The sequence below is a fragment of the Trichomycterus rosablanca genome, chromosome 5 (assembly GCF_030014385.1).
Source record: "Trichomycterus rosablanca isolate fTriRos1 chromosome 5, fTriRos1.hap1, whole genome shotgun sequence".
Taxonomy (NCBI): domain Eukaryota; kingdom Metazoa; phylum Chordata; class Actinopteri; order Siluriformes; family Trichomycteridae; genus Trichomycterus; species Trichomycterus rosablanca.
Window position 1 is genome coordinate 9,570,282 of NC_085992.1, and position 21,443 is coordinate 9,591,724.

Genomic DNA, 21,443 nt, shown 5'->3' on the forward strand with positions numbered 1-21,443 from the left:
ATTCAAAAGTTGAGTGTGGCGCAAAGCGCTGAGTAGTGAGCTTTGTGGAACTGGTGTTCCTGCAGTATTCAGATCATCCTGCAACTCTTTGAGTGATTGCTGGCTTCTTTCTTATCTTACTTAAGAGATATGAGAGTATGTTGTTGTTCAGAAATTAGCTTGTGAAATTATTCATAATTATTTATTTCAAGTGTTTATATAAAATTTTAAGTAAATATACGCACAGGGAGTACATTAAATAACAAACAAGTGATTAAATACTTCTTTCGTTCCACTGTTAACTGGAGAGCTTCAGTGCCATAGCACTCCAACTAAACCAGATGGTAAGAAGCTGAGGTACTACAGCGCCACCTGCTGTTACTGTTACTTTTTTAGTTTAGTGTCTCTTATCGGTTCATGAATGCACTTGGAGAAAGCAATGTACAAGAATTGGCATTACCACACAAAGCTAAGGGGCATTCACATTTAAGAAATGGGTCGAGCTGAGATGGCTCAGTTGAGGGGGGGGGGGGGGGGGGGGGGGGGTCTGCCGTATTATTTCATATTACAACCTATTACATTTTAAATATTCCTCAGTCCAAACTATTTGTTTTCTGATATTTGAGACACTTACCCAATTGCCATGTGTCTATCAGAGCCTCATTTCTCTGACAAAGGTGTAAAAATGTAGCAATAAAAACATTACAAAGGATGAAAGCCATCGCCATATTAAATGATTACATTTACGATTACCTCAACAGTAAATGTATATTTATCCTGTAAAGAAATAGATTAAAACATAAGTCATGTCTTTTATTCAACTTTTTATATGCAGAATGCTGCTGTATTTTAACAGTAAAGATTGCAGTAACACTAGTAACATCATAATTCTTGTGTTCATTTCTTGCTGCGAGCACGTGCTTTGTCCTCAACAGCCTCACGTGGCTCATTGGGTGGCGGGATCTTCAGGTCAGTTGGTTCCACCCCCCAGATCTGTGTAGCATAGTCTGCAATAGTGCGGTCGCTGGAAAATTTTCCAGTAGCTGCAATGTTTTTAATCACCATTTGCGTCCACTTCCTTTGGTCCTGTACACAAATGCATTTATAAATGAATACAGAAATATTATGGGTTTCTTTAAAGTAGTGCACACTACGAAATCAGCAGCTAGTAGAAGTGCTCACACTACATAATATATTTATTTATAATCAGTCATGTAATAAAAAGTCAACAAAAAGTCCCTGTTACAGTGCCAGGTTTTTGAGATGTAAATAAATTAAACCAAGATGAATCATTTCAGACCTTTTTCCACCTTTAATGTGACCTATAACCTGTACAATTCAAATAAAGAAAAACAAACGGAAACCTTTCAGGGGGAAATAAAAATATAAAGCTTAAAATAATGTAGTTGCATATACATACAGTGTATCACAAAAGTGAGTACACCCCTCACATTTCTGCAAATATTTTATTATATCTTTTCATGGGACAACACTATAGAAATAAAACTTGGATATAACTTAGAGTAGTCAGTTTACAACTTGTATAGCAGTGTAGATTTACTGTCTTCTGAAAATAACTCAACACACAGCCATTAATGTCTAAATAGCTGGCAACATAAGTGAGTACACCCCACAGTGAACATGTCCAAATTGTGCCCAAAGTGTCAATATTTTGTGTGACCACCATTATTATCCAGCACTGCCTTAACCCTCCTGGGCATGGAATTTACCAGAGCTGCACAGGTTGCTACTGGAATCCTCTTCCACTCCTCCATGATGGCATCACGGAGCTGGTGGATGTTAGACACCTTGAACTCCTCCACCTTCCACTTGAGGATGCGCCACAGGTGCTCAATTGGGTTTAGTCCATCACCTTTACCTTCAGCTTCCTCAGCAAGGCAGTTGTCATCTTGGAGGTTGTGTTTGGGGTCGTTATCCTGTTGGAAAACTGCCATGAGGCCCAGTTTTCGAAGGGAGGGGATCATGCTCTGTTTCAGAATGTCACAGTACATGTTGGAATTCATGTTTCCCTCAATGAACTGCAGCTCCCCAGTGCCAGCAACACTCATGCAGCCCAAGACCATGATGCTACCACCACCATGCTTGACTGTAGGCAAGATACAGTTGTCTTGGTACTTCTCACCAGGGCGCCACCACACATGCTGGACACCATCTGAGCCAAACAAGTTCATCTTGGTCTCGTCAGACCACAGGGTATTCCCGTAATCCATGTTCTTGGACTGCTTGTCTTCAGCAAACTGTTTGCGGGCTTTCTTGTGCGTCAGCTTCCTTCTGGGATGACGACCATGCAGACCGAGTTGATGCAGTGTGCGGCGTATGGTCTGAGCACTGACAGGCTGACCTCCCACGTCTTCAACCTCTGCAGCAATGCTGGCAGCACTCATGTGTCTATTTTTTAAAGCCAACCTCTGGATATGACGCCAAACACGTGGACTCAACCTCTTTGGTCGACCCTGGCGAAGCCTGTTCCGAGTGGAACCTGTCCTGGAAAACCGCTGTATGACCTTGGCCACCGTGCTGTAGCTCAGTTTCAGGGTGTTAGCAATCTTCTTATAGCCCAGGCCATCTTTGTGGAGAGCAACAATTCTATTTCTCACATCCTCAGAGAGTTCTTTGCCATGAGGTGCCATGTTGAATATCCAGTGGCCAGTATGAGAGAATTGTACCCAAAACACCAAATTTAACAGCCCTGCTCCCCATTTACACCTGGGACCTTGACACATGACACCAGGGAGGGACAACGACACATTTGGGCACAATTTGGACATGTTCACTGTGGGGTGTACTCACTTATGTTGCCAGCTATTTAGACATTAATGGCTGTGTGTTGAGTTATTTTCAGAAGACAGTAAATCTACACTGCTATACAAGCTGTACACTGACTACTCTAAGTTATATCCAAGTTTCATGTCTATAGTGTTGTCCCATGAAAAGATATAATGAAATATTTGCAGAAATGTGAGCGGTGTACTCACTTTTGTGATACACTGTATATGCACACCCTTTGACTAACTTGACTAATGAAGCGCCCTCAAATTTCATGACAGCTTTCTGTCTCTCTGGGTAGGAGTTTATCAGCAGGGCATCTTGACTTGGCATTCTTTGCCCACTCTTCCTGGCAAAAGTGCTCCAAATCTGTCAGACTGGGAGGGCATCTCGTGTGTACAGCTCTTTTCAGGTCACCTAACAGTGGGAAAGTCAAATCTGGGCTCAGCTGGGCCATTCCAAAACTTTAATCTTCATCTGGTGAAGCCATTTTGTTGTTGATGTGGAGGTACGTTTTGGGTCATTGTTGTGCTGAAAAGTGAAATTACTCTTCATCTTCAGCTTTTTAGCAAAGGCCTAAAGGTTTGGGGCCAAATACTGGTATTTGGAACTGTTTTTAATTTTCTCAACCCTGACTAAAGCCCTAATTCCAGCTGAAGAAAAACAGACACAAAGTATAATGCTATCACCACCATGCTTCACTGTAGGTATGGTGTTCTTTTAGTTATGTACAGTGTTATTTTTGCACCAAACATACTTTTTGGATTTATGGCCAAAAAGTTCCAAAAAGTCACTTTTCCAATTATAAGACGGTGTGCACACTTATGCAACCTCATTATTTTTTTACATTACAAAAACCTGCCGTTGTAGGTTAAAAACTGACTTTTTATATCCACTGTATGTAATTACTTGCTGACTGAAAAAAGACACAATGAGGATTTACAGCATTTAGGTGACGCTTTTATCCAAAGCATCTTAGCATTGTGACTTAAAACAATTCAAGCTATGGGGGTTTAAGAACCTAGCTCAAGGGCCCAAGTGTGGCAACCTGGCACTGGTGGGGTTTGAACCACTGACCTTATCATTGCTAGTCCAGTGTCTCAACCAAAATACCATTGCTCATAATAAAGACAATAAAGCATTTCAGTGAAATGCAAGATGCAAATCATTACAGAAACAAGATAATTTTATAAATAGATATATAAAATAGCACAGAGGCTGTAATTCTGCTGCCCGGAAAGTTGACATTAATGTGCACTAGACATGGAATTTTCTAAATTATGTTTCTGTGGGTGTGTATGGGTGAAGAAAGTGTACATTGTTACCTCATACAAAGCACTGACTCTCTCCTGACATTTGACATAGGACTCGTAGTCTGCAAAGACCTTAAAGCTGAAAAAGAAATTGAGTTTACTGACTGTACTAACACAACACAGTCCCTTTCTTTAAGGTTCCCTTAAAAGCTACATTGCTAAACCACATGAATGCACATTTCATAATCTAAAGGTTAGGACTTTTGTCAGGTAACATGGGTTTCTAAACAGGATGTCTTTATATTCTATATATTTCTATATATTTTTTCAACTATGTGCTTAAAATTGAGTGACAGCTACAACAATTACTGTACTGTTTATTAATAGTTTTTAATAACACAATTTGTTTATTAATTATTCTGTTAAACTCTAATTTTGCTCCAATTTAGTCAGCTAATCACATATTAGGGCTAAATAACACATATAAATGTATGAGTTTACATTTCTGCATACATCATATGCAATGTATGCAGATTTATGCAAAGGTGTCAGCCAAATATAGTCAAACAGAGGTTTAAGAGGTTTAAGTGCCCAGTAGGAGACACTTTTGCGTGGACAAAACCACAAAGTCAGTGCCTGCTTGATGTATAATTGAGATTTTAGAGGTATTTATATAAGCTACTCCTACCTCTAATCCAAGTTTCTTTGTTGAGGCACAAAAAACATATGTACATCTGTTCCAAAGCATAAATCTACCTTTAGACTCCCTGGACACATTGTTGAGATTTAAACTCATGATCCTCTGAGGAGAGGGCAAATGTTTTACTATTGAGCCAATGAAAAGCCTTCGTTTAGGACATTTCAGCAGCAGAAAGAAATCTTAATTTCTTTCAGCATTAATAAAGTATCTATCTATCTGTCTGTCTGTCTGTCTGTCTGTCTGTCTGTCCGTCCGTCCGTCCGTCCGTCCGTCCGTCCGTCCGTCCGTCCGTCCGTCCGTTCATCTAACCATCCATCCATCCATCCATCTTATATTTACCGGTCATGTTTGAAGAGCATGGTGATGATGTCACTAAACAGATCTGGCTGTTTTGGTGAGAAGAAGCCACTCTTAATCTGGTTAATAACCTGCTTCAGCTCCGGGATGCTGTTGTAGTACTGCATGGCATCATAGCTTCACAAACAACACAAACCCATCCAGAATCAATTCATTTCTCCACACACTTAATCTGGCTTTGATTATTTCTCTCCCTTTATACCCTTTCTTGTCCATTGCTGCCACTCCCTCCACACTCATGCCAAAGATAAAAAGGTTTTCCTTGCCAGCTTCCTCTGCCATTTCCACATTGGCTCCATCCATGGTGCCGATAGTCAGAGCACCATTCAGCATGAACTTCATGTTTCCTGTACCCGATGCTTCTGTGCCAGCGGTGGAGATCTGCTCAGAGAGATCTGTAGCAGGTATCACTGTATAGACACACACACACACACAATACATAGGCTAAATAATGTATGCACACAAACATTCCACCCATGAGTGCTTCTTAAACATCAACATTAAAACGTTTGGTGTTTATAAAGAGTTGATTCCCCTTTTGCTGCTGTAGCCTTTACAAAGTCATTAGAGGAAATTCAGGTCAGGGCTTTGTGCTGATTATTCAAGTTTTTCCACATTAAACTTTCATAATAGAGCTGTGCTAATGGAGCTATTAGGAACTTTTGCCACCATGTTAAAAGCTCACATTTCTTCGTGAATCAGATTTTTTGCCATATAATTAAGATTTTAGGGCCGCTCAGGTGGTGGTAAAAACACACACTGGAACCAGAGCTGGGATCTCGAATACATCATATCGAGTCTCAGCTCTGCCTGCCGGCTGGGCTGAGCAACCACATGAACAACGATTGGCCTGTTGTTCAGATAGGGGTGGGATATATATAAAGTCAGATAGGGACTCATAACTAATGCAATTACGACCTCTGCTGGCTGAGTGATGGTGCCTGTACAGAGATGGGAAAAGAGTGCTGTCAGGGTGTGTCTCTCCGTACACAGTGCTGAACCGCACTGCACTCGTCAAAGTGTGGGTGACAAAATGCCCACGTGTCCGGGGGGGGGGGGGGGGGGGGGGGTTAGCTTTGTTCTCCTCAATCAGAGTGGGGATCGGCATTGGTGGAGAGGAAGCATGACGCAATCGGGCAATTGGACGCGCTAACGGAGAAATAGTGGAGAAAATGCATAAAAAAAAGATTTTAAAAAACTAAGCGGCCTAGTCAAAACAAATAACAACAGTCATTATTTTTGTAAGTTTAAAAAGGTGGCTCAGTGGGTAGCACTATCGCTTCACAGAGAGAAGGTCCTGGGTTTGATTCCCAGATGGAGCAGTCCAGGTCCTTTCTGTGCGGGTTTCCTCCCACAGTCCAAAGACATGTAAGTTAAGTGAATTGGAGATACAGAATTGACCATGACTGTGTTTGACATTGACCTAAACTGAAAAATCATGCGTAACCTGTAACTACCTGTTCTGTCATCAATGTAACCAAAGTGAACGAGACCTTACAATACTAATAAATAAATTATATGTTTAATAATAATGCATCTAAACATTTAGGTCACATGTTTTACATTACTTCAGCTGATGGATGGCATTGTATAGTTAATGTCTCTGTTTTACCTTTCTCTGCCAAAGAGACCCTGTAGTTCTCCAGGTATATAACTTTTAGCTTATTGCCAATAGTGGGGTCATTATTGATCACATCTGCAACCGAGGTGATGAGCTTGATGATCATTTTAGCCATGTGATATCCAGGTGCAGCCTGCACATAAGAAAACACTGTAAGCCACTGAGAAGGTATACAAGTTGTGAACCAAATTAACTCCATTTGAAAAAAAGCTTGGCTCTGATGTGACTAAACTATAATTACAAACACAGCTGCACAGGAAGGTCAAATTGAGAGATTGATTGCTAATAAGTAGCAGGCATTAGCTATAAAGGTGAGCTACTATTTTGTAAAATTCCTGTAAAATGTTTACAGGAAATAAAAAAATTTAAGTAAAATTGAATGAAGTGAAATCAGTCATAAGAAAATCTCAGAAACTGAAATCATATATTCACAAACATTGCAGTGGCAGGATCATGTTATAAGAAGCTTTTCAGTAGCAGGAAGAAGGAAACTGGGAGAAATTTGGGGCAAGATAAATGCAGCCAAATACTGAAACTCCTCCAGAGCACACACAAACTCAGAAAAGGGAAACAGTTCAGATTTCAACATAACAGTGACCCAAAGCATACAGCCAATACAACACTGAAGTGAATTCAGGGCAAGTCCCAGACTTAAACCCTATTAAACATTTATGGACAGACATAAAGATGCCAGTTTAAAGATAGTTTGAAAGGATCTGCCATGATGAATCACAGAAACTGCCCAAATCTAGAACCTTTTAGAGACGTATTCAAGAATTCAAGAACACTTGCAGTTGTGGCTTCTACAAAGTATTGATCAAAGAAACTGAGCAGTTTAAAAAAAAAAATTCACTTTCAGCTAATTTTCACAAAACTCTGATAAGGTTTACATCATAATAGATGATTAATTGTACATTAAATGGGCAAAATCCACTTTAAATAGAATCCACTACACAATACAGTTTGTGTTTGTGTGGGTGTGTCTTACCTTGCCACCAATAATCACAGTGCGTGGTACAAATGGTGCTGTTGGCTTGGTTTTAATACCTGCAAAAAAGACCAGATGGAAAATATTATCACAGTTCCCCCTGCAGCATCACACCTTGTATGTAATTTATTGTTTGTTTGTTTGGATTTTAACGTCATGTTTTACACTAATACGTTACATTCATGAAGATTCATCACAGTCGTAGACAATTTTGTATCTCCAATTAACCTCACTTGCATGTCTTTGGACTGTGGGAGGAAACCAGAGAACCCGGAGGAAACCCACACAGACACGGGGAGAACATGCAAACTCCACACAGAAAGGATCCGGACCGCCCCACCTGGGGATCGAACCCAGGACCTTCTTGCTGTGAGGCGACAGTGCTACCCACTTAGCCACCGTGCCGCCCATGTAATCTATTGAAATTAAGTGTGTAGGTACGTACGATTGTACATGGTGATAACATGAAGGCAGTTGAGAAGCTGTCGCTTGTACTCATGAATTCTCTTCACATGAACATCAAACATGGATGCAGGATTTATGTTCACTCTGTATTCCTTCTTCAAGTACTCTGCAAACTTCCTCTTATTGTCCTGAACACAAGCAGACGTGCAATGCCAAGATTTGAATAGAAAAAGAAACACACACACACACACACACACACACACACACACACACACACACACACTGTAGTATAGGTATTGCCTTTCTCCTGACTTTCTAACCTGTTTAACTTTGGCGACTTCTTTGATGAAGGCATCAACATCCACCAATTCATTTAATTTTTGTAAATGCATCAGGTCCTTCACAAATTCTTCTCCGATTGCCTGCTCACACACAAATTAGGAAACAAAACATTTGTGTTGCTCGATTATTCAGGTACAAACAAACAACATATACATTTACTAACAACCAGGGTTCTTGTTTTCTCCTGTGAATGAATGTTCTACCTCTGCGATTAGGTCAGCCAGGCCTGGGTTGCACAGCAGGAGCCAGCGCCGTGGTGTGATTCCATTCGTTTTGTTCTGGAACTTTCCTGGTTCAAGTTCACTAAAGTCTCTGAACCTGCAGGGAGATGCAATAGCATTAACATTGTAGGATGACCTTCAGGAGGAAGAGGGCTGTTTACAAAAAAGATTGGAATTATTACAACAATGTGTAGAATAATGGTTAGTAAACATTAATCAGTATATAATTAATAAATAAGGACTAGATACTGAACACATGGTCTTAAATGTATTCAGTAATGTAACAGTAGTAACATCGCATGAATGGCCCAGCATTAAAACACGCTAGCCCACCAGTGCTGAGATCTTAAGCTCTTAAGTTCGAATCTCAGCTTTGCTATCAGCTGACCAGCACTTACACACACACACACACACACACACACACGATTGGCTGTGTGTCTGTAAGGGGCAGGACACTGGCTGAAAAGGGTTTCCTCATAACTGCTGCAATTATGCCCTCTGTTGGCTAGGCTATGGCACCTGCACATTGACACCGGGGATAATAGAGATTGGTGCGTGACTGTCGTGAAACAGATCCCTATATGAACTCGCCTTGTGCAGGTAAAAAGATGGGTCAGTATACTGCCCACGTGTGGGAGGGTGTGTGTGACAACTGCTAACCTCCTTGGAAAGTCAAATTACAGCTGAATAATTGGATACGACTAGACTTGGGGAGGAAATGCATAAACAGAAAATAACAAAAAATACCTTATTCAACTAAAAAAAGCATTAAAAGTAAGTATAACTTGAAATATTTATTTTTATGTTCATTCTAAAGGAAGCTGTGAGGCCCTTTTTTATTCTAAACGTAGCTGTGAGGCCCTTTTGCCTGATTTGTTTAACCAGCCTGTATTAAAATGTTTGTTTGTGACTCATTTCAGTTTTAATAAGGTCTGTGTACGACTAATCTGATCATGCTGGAGACTAAGCAGCTCTGACTGTGACTCACACTTCGGTTTTGATGATGTTGGAGTGGATCTCCGCTACTCCGTTCACAGCGTGGGATCCAACAATGCAAAGGTGAGCCATGTTCACTCTCTTCCCCCCGTCCTCCTCCACCAGAGACATTTTGCGCAATCGGTCCATGTCACCCGGAAACAGAGACACGATGTGCTACATAAACACACACTGCTCAGATTAATTTGGTAATAGCAAATAGAAGGGGGGTGAACGGTACAGGGTTTTGTGTTGTGCACGCTCACATCCAAGTGCTTCTGGTTAATCTGGTAGATGATCTGTAGGTGGCGTGGTAGAAGTTTCTCCATCAGTTGAACAGGCCAGCGCTCCAAGGCCTCGGGGAGAACTGTGTGATTAGTGTACGCAAATGTGCGCTTAGTAAGATCCCATGCCTACACACACACACACACACACATATAGACAAAACTTTTGTTGTAATTAAATACACAATTATTAAGGTCTGTTCTAAATATCTAAAGCCTAAGACAGCTACAAGGTAAAACACTTTTCCAGATAAAATGGCTATCGATTATTATCAATATTTTTATGATATTATGCTAAAGAAAGAACTAAAAACACAACACATTTCATAAAACATTATTTTATTTATTATGGGTTATTGAGCACTTTTATTACACCTCTAAAAAGAAAATGCCCTCTTTATTTAGTGTCTGGTTGTGCCTTTAGCTGCAATGGTAGCAATGAAGCTCTTTCAGTATGTCACAAAGGCTGGAATCTATTTGCAGCACACAGAAAAATAATGAGGAGGAAAGAGGCAATAAATCAGATCATGGAAAGAATTATTTCTGGACCAATGAACAAAATAATAGGAATAATACAGTTTGCTAAATATATAACTGTATTATTGTAGCTTGGAGGTTAAGGTACTGGACTTGTAAGTACAAGGTCGCTGGTTCAAACCCCACCGCTGCCAGGTTGCCACTGTTGGGCCCTTGAGCAAAACCCTTAACCCTCAATTGCTAAGGCTGTTTACTGTAAGTCGCTTTGGATAAAAGCGCCTGCTAAATGCCAAAAATGTAAATAAAACCCTTGTCACATCTCAAAGCAGGATTTAAGATCATAAAAGACAGGGGACTGCCCCAGTGGAACAGAAACACTGAACTCCATGTGATTGCCTGAGAGGAATTAAAAAGATTGCTGGGTTGCAACTGTGGCAGCTACTCAATCCACCAGCGAGTTAGATGAATACATAGTAAACTGGCAGTGGCAAAAACACAAGAATTTAACTACTAACTTAATTACTGTCAGCCAGCATGGACATGGTACAATAAACTGTAATTGAATACTGTTCTTTTATATAACTGTGGATACAATTTAGCAGAACTGAATGTTTCAGGTCTCATCATATGATTTCTATTGTGTTTAAATCAAGACTCTACTTTGGACACGTTCAAACCTAAAATCAATTTTCAACCATTTAGATGTTCCCACATTTTTGCTTTTGTGTTTTGGATACTTTTCCTGTTCCATTACCTACTTACACCTTGGCTTTATCTTGTGAACAGATAATCTTACATTCTCATTAAAAGAAATTATTCTTTCTTTTATAATGATGTCCTAACAGCACCCTCCACATTATTGCACTGCCAGGCATAAAACGACCCTTGCTGTCCCACTAATAGCAGAAGAGTCACAAAGGCTGCCTATAAGGCTGATTTTTCATGTGTTTTAATGCACGTGTGCCGTAAACCAAGAGAACAGTATAGGATTTAACACTTGCAAAATAAGGTGGTCCAATGTACCAGCTGTATTGAAATTGTACATTTTTAAACCTGTGATTCCACATTAAGTTGTTGCCAAGCCCAAGTTGCAACCTAACTGCACTAGACTTGGTGCTGTTACCTATATTTACTTTACTGTATATTTGGCAGAACATTTGCCCACATTTAAATACACCTATATAACATTGTATTATACTGTATATCCTGTTGTGTTGTTTTGCTGTCAGTATGATTGCAGTGTGACTGTAGCACTATTGTCTTGTAAAATAGTTAATCTAGAGCTCTCACCGTGTCCCAGTCCAATTTCTCAATGTCCACAAAGATCCTCATAAGCTCTGGGATAGCCATGGCAGGGTGTGTATCATTCAGTTGAATAGCCACCTATGATACAAACATACATACATTACACACAACATTTCAACTATTTTGTGTTAGAAACCACACTACCACACTGCACAGATGGTTTGTGGGTAGTAGATAACAGTGGGTATGAAGTGTGATGGCAGGAAAACCTACACACCTTTTCAGGAAAGCTGTCAAAAGACAAGGGGGTTGAGGAACGCCTTTTAGAAGTCTTAAAGCGCCGAATCACGTCCTGCAGAGTAGCTGCAACCACAAAGTACTCCTGTTTCAGTCGCAGCTCTTTACCTTCAAAAAACTACAACAACCATGATTAATAAAGTTTATTAATTGTCTGTTTTTAATTACACGTTTATCCCGGTCAGGTTTGTGGTGGGTCTGATTCTTTGGGTTGGAAGGTGGGAAACACCCCGGACAGGTCGCCATGTTGGATGAGAAGGCGTGGCTCATAATAGACATTTTCAATTCATGCCTAAGGTGTTCGATGGGTTTGAGATCAATGCGTTGTGCAGACCATTTACATTTACAGTTGTACCATTTAGCAAACGCTATTATCCAAAGTGACTCAATCCACTGAATCCAATTTTAAGCAATTGTGGGTTAAGGGCAATGGTGGGGCTTGAACCAGCAACCTTATGATTGCTCGACTAGTGCCTTAACCACTGAGCTACCATTGGCAGACAGGGGTGCATCCACACCAAACCACGTCTTTATGAACCTTGCTGAAATAGGTATAGACCTTTCCACTGTTGCCAAAACCATTTGTTTTACTTTATATAATTCATTTCATAAATGTTTTAGCAATCTGTGTGGCTAAAACACTTGAACCTTATAATTATAGCATTATAGAGTATCTTGTACTTTGCTTTAGAAGTACCAGTACCAAGGGTATTATTACAAATTTTAAATGCATTATAATAACAGTTCATATTAACCATCACACAGTGGTAACATATAAAAATAAGTGGAAATAAAAGCTATACTCACATTGTCATTGGGGTAAAGCACTCTGGAAATATTCTCTGCCAGATTCCGGTCCAGAACAGCCTGAATGTAATCCCCAACGTTGACTAGGAAACAAGAATAAAGAATGAAAACACTTATTAACACTCATTTCATGTGTTACCACTTAGGCCAGGGCCACAGTGGGTCTGGTTTTTCTGGGCTCTGGATCCCAGAGGTGGTAGGCTAACAGAAAGTCTGCATACTTTTGACCATATAGTCCACAAGATGTAAGACTATAAATGAGTAAAGCTAAACAGTGAATAAGTGAAAACACATAAACAGAAATGATTAGAACTGATCACTCACAGTCTCTAAGGTTGAAGTCATTGGGAGCACGTGCAGACCACAGTCTCATGGTGTTCACAGTGTTGTTCATGTAGCCAGGTATGGGTGTGTCATATGGCATGGCTAGTACCACCTAAAAGAAGACCACACATACACACACAGCTTGATTTAACTACATGCCTTCTATATTATGTGTGTGTTTGCCGTGTTCTTCGTAAGGTTTGGGTACCTGTGTGTCCACCCATTTGGATCCCTCTTCAGTCTCCTCCACTCGTCCATAGAAATGCACCGGGAGCATGTACTCCGGCCGAGCCTTTTCCCATGGATTTCCATACCTCAGCCAATCATCGGCTTCCTCCACCTAGTGCACAAGCCGTTCTGTTACATTGAAAAGTGGATCTTTTTTTCTGCACAACTAAACCTTTCTATGTCAACGTGTGATCAGGTTTCTGTTGGTTAAAGTCCAAGTGTATGTTTGCAGTGAAAGGATTCTGACCTCGCAGCACAGCTGAAAAACTGTATTCTACATATGACATATCTGTGATTTCTCTTTGATCACTGCTGTTATTAAGCAGTTATCTTAAGCAGCCATGTGTATTCAGTACTGAGATTAGAAAATAGAATACAATCATACTGATTGTGTCACGTGGGAGAGAAAGGACTCAAATGCGGAGTTAAATAAAATAAAAGTTTATTTATTAAATGAAAAAACACAGAACATCACACACAAGACAGAACTCAAAAACAAACATAAGGAACCCCGATGGACTTTAGCTGGGGAGTGCAGGCAGCAACAAAAAGAAAAGAAGAAAACTAAAAGACGCTGGGCGCGAACCCCGGCCGCTCGGGTGAGAGCCGGGCGCGTAACCAGCGCGCTGCTGCCGCGGGGGAAAGCAGATGACTTCATGCGCTTAAGGCGCTACAATTATTTTCGGCTACAAAGCCTCGAAATCGCCTCAGGCGCAGTTCGAGGTAACAGACGGCTCCGTTATCAGCCGCAGCTAGAGCCAATCTGTTAAAGCACACAAAAGGGTGCGGATTCGAACCGGGGCGGCTGGCAGGACAGCCGCGCACTTAGCGGTGTCGCCACCCAGCGGTTGCTGAATCCCAGAATACTTGTTTTACGCTACAAAGCCCCGAAATCGCCTCAGGCGCAGTTCGGGGTAACAGACGGCTCCTTCATCAGCCGCAGCTAGAGCCAATCTGTTAAAGCACACAAAACAGAGTAAAGAAAACCGGTTAACAAAACAGTTACCCAAGCTCCTAGTGCGGATTCGAACCGGGGGTGCTGGCAGACCAACCGAGTGTCTTACCGAGTCGCCACCCACCGGTTGCCGAACACCACAGCTAGAATAGCTAGAAAGACATTAGCGGGGAGAGGACCAGCGCCGTGTCACGGGGCTGGCTTCACCCGCTAATGCTTAATGCTAACGGGCAAAATAAAAACAGTACGAGGACTGCACGACATCGCACCACGCTACTTCTAAGAAGGTAAAAGAAAAGCTAATTACCTCAACCTTGCAGTCTACACACCCTGATGGCCTAATGCCACCGGGGGTACCTCTAAAACTACAAAAGAAGCGTGGGGGAGCCGTCAGCAGTCCCCACGGACACCGCAGTGCCCAAAACAATAGGAGCAAACAAGACAAAAGGTGCGACACCTGCAGCCAGGCGGCGTACCCTTAAATAAGGGAGCCGCAGCTGCAGGTCGTCCACCCTAACGAGCTGGCCTAGTATTAAAGGCCTAGCTCTGTACTGCTCTGTAAAGCCTGTGACGTCAGGGAAGAGTGGTAAGTCCCACAAACGCCACAGAACCATTACAGTACCCCCTCCTTAAAGGGACCTCTCCTGAGGTCCCTAGCCAGCGGTCCAGTTCCCCCAGGTTGCTACTGGCAACCGGGGGATTCCCCCAGGTTGCTATAAGCAACCAGGGAGTGCCCCCCCAAAAAAATTATTGGGAGAGAATGGGGGTCCTCCACTGAGTCCAGAAATGGTCGCACCTTTCTGTCACGTGGGAGAGAAAGGACTCAAATGCGGAGTTAAATAAAATAAAAGTTTATTTATTAAATGAAAAAACACAGAACATCACACACAAGACAGAACTCAAAAACAAACATAAGGAACCCCGATGGACTTTAGCTGGGGAGTGCAGGCAGCAACAAAAAGAAAAGAAGAAAACTAAAAGACGCTGGGCGCGAACCCCGGCCGCTCGGGTGAGAGCCGGGCGCGTAACCAGCGCGCTGCTGCCGCGGGGGAAAGCAGATGACTTCATGCGCTTAAGGCGCCACAATTATTTTCGGCTACAAAGCCTCGAAATCGCCTCAGGCGCAGTTCGAGGTAACAGACGGCTCCGTTATCAGCCGCAGCTAGAGCCAATCTGTTAAAGCACACAAAAGGGTGCGGATTCGAACCGGGGCGGCTGGCAGGACAGCCGCGCACTTAGCGGTGTCGCCACCCAGCGGTTGCTGAATCCCAGAATACTTGTTTTACGCTACAAAGCCCCGAAATCGCCTCAGGCGCAGTTCGGGGTAACAGACGGCTCCTTCATCAGCCGCAGCTAGAGCCAATCTGTTAAAGCACACAAAACAGAGTAAAGAAAACCGGTTAACAAAACAGTTACCCAAGCTCCTAGTGCGGATTCGAACCGGGGGTGCTGGCAGACCAACCGAGTGTCTTACCGAGTCGCCACCCACCGGTTGCCGAACACCACAGCTAGAATAGCTAGAAAGACATTAGCGGGGAGAGGACCAGCGCCGTGTCACGGGGCTGGCTTCACCCGCTAATGCTTAATGCTAACGGGCAAAATAAAAACAGTACGAGGACTGCACGACATCGCACCACGCTACTTCTAAGAAGGTAAAAGAAAAGCTAATTACCTCAACCTTGCAGTCTACACACCCTGATGGCCTAATGCCACCGGGGGTACCTCTAAAACTACAAAAGAAGCGTGGGGGAGCCGTCAGCAGTCCCCACGGACACCGCAGTGCCCAAAACAATAGGAGCAAACAAGACAAAAGGTGCGACACCTGCAGCCAGGCGGCGTACCCTTAAATAAGGGAGCCGCAGCTGCAGGTCGTCCACCCTAACGAGCTGGCCTAGTATTAAAGGCCTAGCTCTGTACTGCTCTGTAAAGCCTGTGACGTCAGGGAAGAGTGGTAAGTCCCACAAACGCCACAGAACCATTACAGATTGCAAATAACCGAGTACTAAATCTGACCCAATTTTCTGAGGTTATTTCCCTATGGGCCAATGACCCAGCGTGGGTGAGGGGATAGCCTCAGTGTATGTACGTGCCTGTGTGTTTGACCTGGTTGGAAATGTGCCATTTTAATAGACCTGTGCATCAAACACAGTTGCATGCTGGCATTGTTGTGTAGTGGCTGAATCTTCTGATAAACTGAACCAAGCCTCGGGTCTTCATTTTTTGTGTAATTGTTGTTACACAGAATTACCCACATCTTACGTATTTACTATGTTTGGCACATCATTGGTCTGTGTTGGGCAGCAGCCTTTCCATGTCTATTAAACTAATCTGAGTAAATTATAAAAAGAGTTCATTTCTTGATTACTGGCACAAAATTGAATTCAGATTGGGCGCTGATAAGGCAAGGTTGTTGCAATGTATTTATGAATTTCCTATTAAATCAACACATTTGTCAGTGGTTAAACTGCTTTATCAACAGCATCTTTTATGTATTTACTTTTATACACATACAAATGTATAATTTACCACCTGCTGTGGTAAAAATATAGCAGTGTGGCTTGTGGGAACAACATATGCACAAAGTATGACTTGTTTTGACTCATCAAAAAATGATTTCTTTTTTTTATGAAAACTTGGATACATCACTAGAATTTCATATTTAAAAAGTATAATTTATTTTGAACTTATTTATTCTTTTTTTCTATTTTATTTATGCATTTTCTTCCATTTTCTGTCGATTTAGCGTAGTCAATTTGTCTTCCACTGCTGGGGATCCCTGATTGCAGTCGAGGTGGGTATATTGCTGCTCACGCCTCCTCCTACCCGTGTGCAGCCCTTAGCGGACCCCTTTTTCACCTATGCTTCTGCACAGGTGCCTCTCTATCTGCCATATCTAAAATATCTAGTGAAATGTATTTAATATTATAGTTTCTAAATGTTTAAGTGAGACTAGCTTATCTGTTTTTTTCTATTACTAAAATACTAATGTAGTACAGAAATTTACATTATACATTACATAGAATAGTTATAGTTATAGCAGCCTTGAAAGCAGACGTTTACCTGCCAGCCGTCTTTTATTTTCTGGTTGAAGATTCCATACTCGTATCTAATCCCATATCCATACGCAGCCAATCCCAGTGTTGCCATAGAGTCTAAAAAACATGCTGTAAACAGGACAGATACACAAACAACTGCATTAATTCAAATGAACTGACCTTAATTTCAAAAAAAGTTGAGAACACACAAGGTTGGTTTGCTGCAATGGGCGGTGGTTGGTGGGTAGCATTGTCGCCTCACAGCAAGAAGGTCCTGGGTTCGATCCCCAGGCGGGGCGGTCCAGGTCCTTTTTTTTGCGGAGTTTGCATGTTCTTCCTGTGTCTGCGTGGGTTTCCTCCGGGAGCTGCGGTTACCTCCCACGGTCCAAAAACATGCAGTCAGGTTATTTGGAGACACTGAGTTGCCCTATAGGTGAATGGGTGTGTGTATGTGTGTCTGCCCTGCGATGGACTGGCGCCCCGTCCAGGGTGTTACTGTGTGCCTTGCGCCCATTGAAAAGCTGGGATAGGTTAAGAAAGTGAAAGTGAGTGGTTTGCTGCAACTGAGTTGACTAAGTGTTGAAGTATGTTTTGCCTGCAATAAAGCTGCACTCGGTTCAGATCTGCCCAAATAAACATTTTTAAAACTTCATTCCTTCCTGAGGATAATTAGTGGATCTTATTTGGTCTACTATCCCCCTATTCAAAAGTACATTTGTAATAACAGACAGAAACTGATAAAGCCTTGTGTGTACAAACGGAACACGAGCAGCAGGAGCAACAGAAGGACAGAGGGAGGAAGAGAGAATGGCACAGGGACTGACAGAGAGAAATCTACAAAAGTGTAAGACCTGCCAATCGGCCCAATCCTCCATTCCCCAATCCAGCATCCTCCTCCATATCCTCCAAATCCTCCATATCCAAGCCCAGCTAGAGAAAACGAGAACATCAAGTAAACAGTTTAGCCCTCGATCATACAGCACTGAGGTTGTGAGAATAATCAGTTCAGAAAGCAAAAAAGCAATCAGCACTCCTTCTTCCTTTTCTGTCACACACACTTACTTGGTAGATTGCTTCATCACAGGCATTCTGGAGTCCGAGATTAATCATGGTGTTCTGGAGAGCTCTTCCCATGTAAAACTCCAGAGAGAGATAATACACGCGCTGCAACACAAACACACACACAAACACACTTTTAAATTCACTAAGCGTCACACTACTAGGGATGCTCTGGGGTCTTTTATGCTAGCCCAGTTGTCTACACTGACATGATTATCTATGTCTAAGAGTATGGTATGGCTGAGGCCCTGCAATGGATTGGTGCCCTGTCAGTGTGTTCCTGTGTTGCACACAGATTTACCTTACCAGACCTGCCACTACCTTGACCAGACTAATGTGGTTGATGCTAATGAAATAAGCACACTAACAGTGCACATAAAAGATAACATATTGGAAGATTAATTCAAACGTGCAGTTATTGTATAATAAATATTAATTTAAAACATATTTATGTGTAAAAACATAATTATGTAAACTAGTTAATCTCCTTTAATTTTTTGTTTGACTTTGTGCTACCCAAACTGAAGACAGAATAATAAGTAAACACTGAGGTCAAATTGAATCAGTCCCTATTACACATCACTGAGCTGCACAATTTCATGGTGTATAAGAAAGCCACAGCTGGATTTAATGCTGTTACAGTTATTGCAGTCAAGCTATGATCACTGCATACATAGTATATCCAAGATTTTTGTTTTGATAAAGACAAAGCAGACCAAATAAAATTGCTGTTATAATAAATTTTACACACAACATGCTACATTTTGGTGGAGGAAAAACTGAATTTAACATATGATTCCCACTTTTCCAATGCAAAAGGATAAAAGAAATTGCCATGTTTATTTTACTACTTTGTTTTAGCTTCCTTTTTCCATGTCACTAAAGATTAACATTTACAGGAGCGTCTAATTGGCCTATTTCACTCATACGAATTCAAAGAAGCCAAAAATTTGCTTTTGTTGGGAAAGGAAACAGGAATGTCATCTCTGGATCTAAAGGTAGACCAATCAGCCCCCAGCTATGAGTGGCTTAAGTCATTGCTTGAATAAAGAAACAATAAATGCTGTTAAACTGCACTTAAAAGCTATAATCAGAAATTTTATTCATTCATTTATTGTATGTTTTACCATTGCTTTATCCTATTCAGGGTTGCGGTGGGTACAATTCACCAAAGAAAAGTAGGAAACACCCCATACAGGTTGCCATTCCATCACAGTGCACTCACACACCCTCACAATTTGACATTTCTGAAGTTTAAAGTTTTAAAGTATTATATTATTATTAAAATGCTGAAAAAGTGAACCAAAAAGCATTGACTATTAAAATAATTATCATTTTAGACCATACTATCACAGAAAAGGTTGTGAGTTCTAATATATGCTATATTGTAAAACAAAGAATTGCATAATTTTAAAATTGAAGTAGGTTAATCATTAACCTTAATCAGCAGTGTTTACCCTCGTTTTCTTGTTTATTTTTTCATCCTGATTTTCATCTTTCTTATATTTCCATTAAAAAGATAAGAATTTTCTTTATTGCAGAACAGATCAGGTAACAGCATTCAAACCCCTGTCTCACCTTCGGGTCTTTTTCATAGTAGTACTGCTGGGTGCGGATCCAGCGACCCACCAGGTGATCCCTCACTGTGTGTGCCAGAGCAAAGTAATAATCCCTCGGCGTAGCTACATTTCTGTCCTTCACCAGAGTGAAGTGCAAGTGCCGATTAAAGCCCTTCTTTAGCTCGGCTACATTTTCCACTCCAACGATTCCCCTAATGCTGATTTGTTTGCGCTTCTCCTGGTCGGTGAGTGGAGTGGCCATGATGACTGATTGTACAGGACTGGTAGGGTTTCTGCACTGCTTTCTGATTTGAACTTTATACTGGGTTAAACATACAGAGGTGGCTCAGGTCTCCTGTTCTCCTATTGGTTATGTCAAACCCCCTTTCCAGAAAAGTTGGGACACTGTAAAAATGCACTGACAAACCTAATGTCAGTCACAGAATGTGACCCTGCAACACACTCAAAAGTAGACAGAGGCAAAATAAGACTAAGATTATACAAGTAACACTGTTCTGGACGGTTCCACAATTAGCAGTTTAACTGGTCCACTGAATCTTTGCAAGCAAGGATGAATTGAGGTTCACCGCCAATTCTTTGTAAGAGAATTATCAGTCAGTTCATAGACAATGTCTCTCGGCACAATACTGCAAAGAATTTAGATATTTCACCATCTACAGTTCATAATATCATGAAAAGATTCAGGGAGTCAGGGGAAATCTTGCATAAAGGTCAAGGGTGGAAACCGGGCCCTCATTGAGCCCTCAGGCATATTGTTTGAGAAACTGTCATTGTGGACATAGCCACAAGGGCTTGGGAAAACTTAACACAGTGTGCCATATATAAATTTTGAGCAGAAACATCAGCAAGTTCTCTGGACCTCAAGTCAACTGAGATGGACCAAATGTATTTCATAATAAGTTCATAATTAAAAACACTGAAATACTTGTCGTTGTCCTTTTCTCTGTTAAATAAAGGTTTAAGTAAATTAACAAATTACAGATTTCAGTTTTTAGAAAGTGTCCCAACTTTTCTGGAAATAGGGTTTGTATATACAGGACAAGTTTAAAAGAACAGACATAGACTTCAATCCACTCACCCATTTATTGAATATACTGTACAATTACAGAATGCACCAAGCTCCAGGTATAGAAATAATCAAATGACATTAATAATAATAATAATAATGATAATAATAATAATAATACAGTTGTTTACATTATGGGCTGTGACATAAAAATAAAAATGCTATTCACAGTAGTTGACAAGTCACATTTTCGGCAGCATTTTTTTCCGATCACTTGCTGCATCTAATGCATGTTTGATTAGCACAGACAATATATTCACCAAATTCTACTGTAGTTTTGCTTTAAAACATAATTAGAAGTTTTGGGGCAGTGTTACTGCAAATTCAAACCTATAAGCATTTAATTATAACAAAGAAAACGTTTTCCTACAGCTGTAACTGCTTTTTTCAATTTGATTAAAAAAAGAATCTCCTAGAGTCATAATAATCCTATATTTCATTACAGTTTCATTTTCTGT

General features: G+C 41.2%; 1 protein-coding gene across 1 annotated transcript; it reads right to left on the reverse strand.

The window, feature by feature from the left end:
* Positions 1–778: 778 nt before the first annotated feature.
* On the reverse strand, positions 779–20,189 carry pygl (phosphorylase, glycogen, liver). The gene is made up of 20 exons (XM_062995636.1): positions 19,918–20,189; positions 18,343–18,444; positions 18,132–18,210; positions 17,306–17,409; positions 13,271–13,402; positions 13,063–13,174; positions 12,739–12,821; positions 11,912–12,049; positions 11,680–11,772; positions 9,895–10,041; positions 9,642–9,805; positions 8,636–8,750; positions 8,411–8,512; positions 8,131–8,278; positions 7,686–7,744; positions 6,689–6,830; positions 5,279–5,486; positions 5,059–5,193; positions 4,092–4,158; positions 779–1,065 (listed from the first exon to the last, which is right to left on the reverse strand). The coding sequence occupies exons 1-20, from the start codon at positions 20,158–20,160 to the stop codon at positions 877–879; spliced, it is 2,562 nt and encodes an 853-aa protein (XP_062851706.1). The 5' UTR covers positions 20,161–20,189; the 3' UTR covers positions 779–876.
* Between the last annotated feature and the right edge of the window lie 1,254 nt (positions 20,190–21,443).

Bases quoted from the DNA above. Each gene is read 5' to 3' on its own strand.
- pygl (XM_062995636.1), bottom strand. From the start codon at position 20,160: ATGGCCACTCCACTCACCGACCAGGAGAAGCGCAAACAAATCAGCATT. The intron at 9,806-9,894 runs GTGAGCGTGCAC...GTGTTTATGTAG, and splicing joins TTAACCAGAAGCACTTGGAT to CACATCGTGTCTCTGTTTCC. The intron at 5,194-5,278 runs GTATAAAGGGAG...TTGTTTGTGAAG, and splicing joins GCAGCAATGGACAAGAAAGG to CTATGATGCCATGCAGTACT.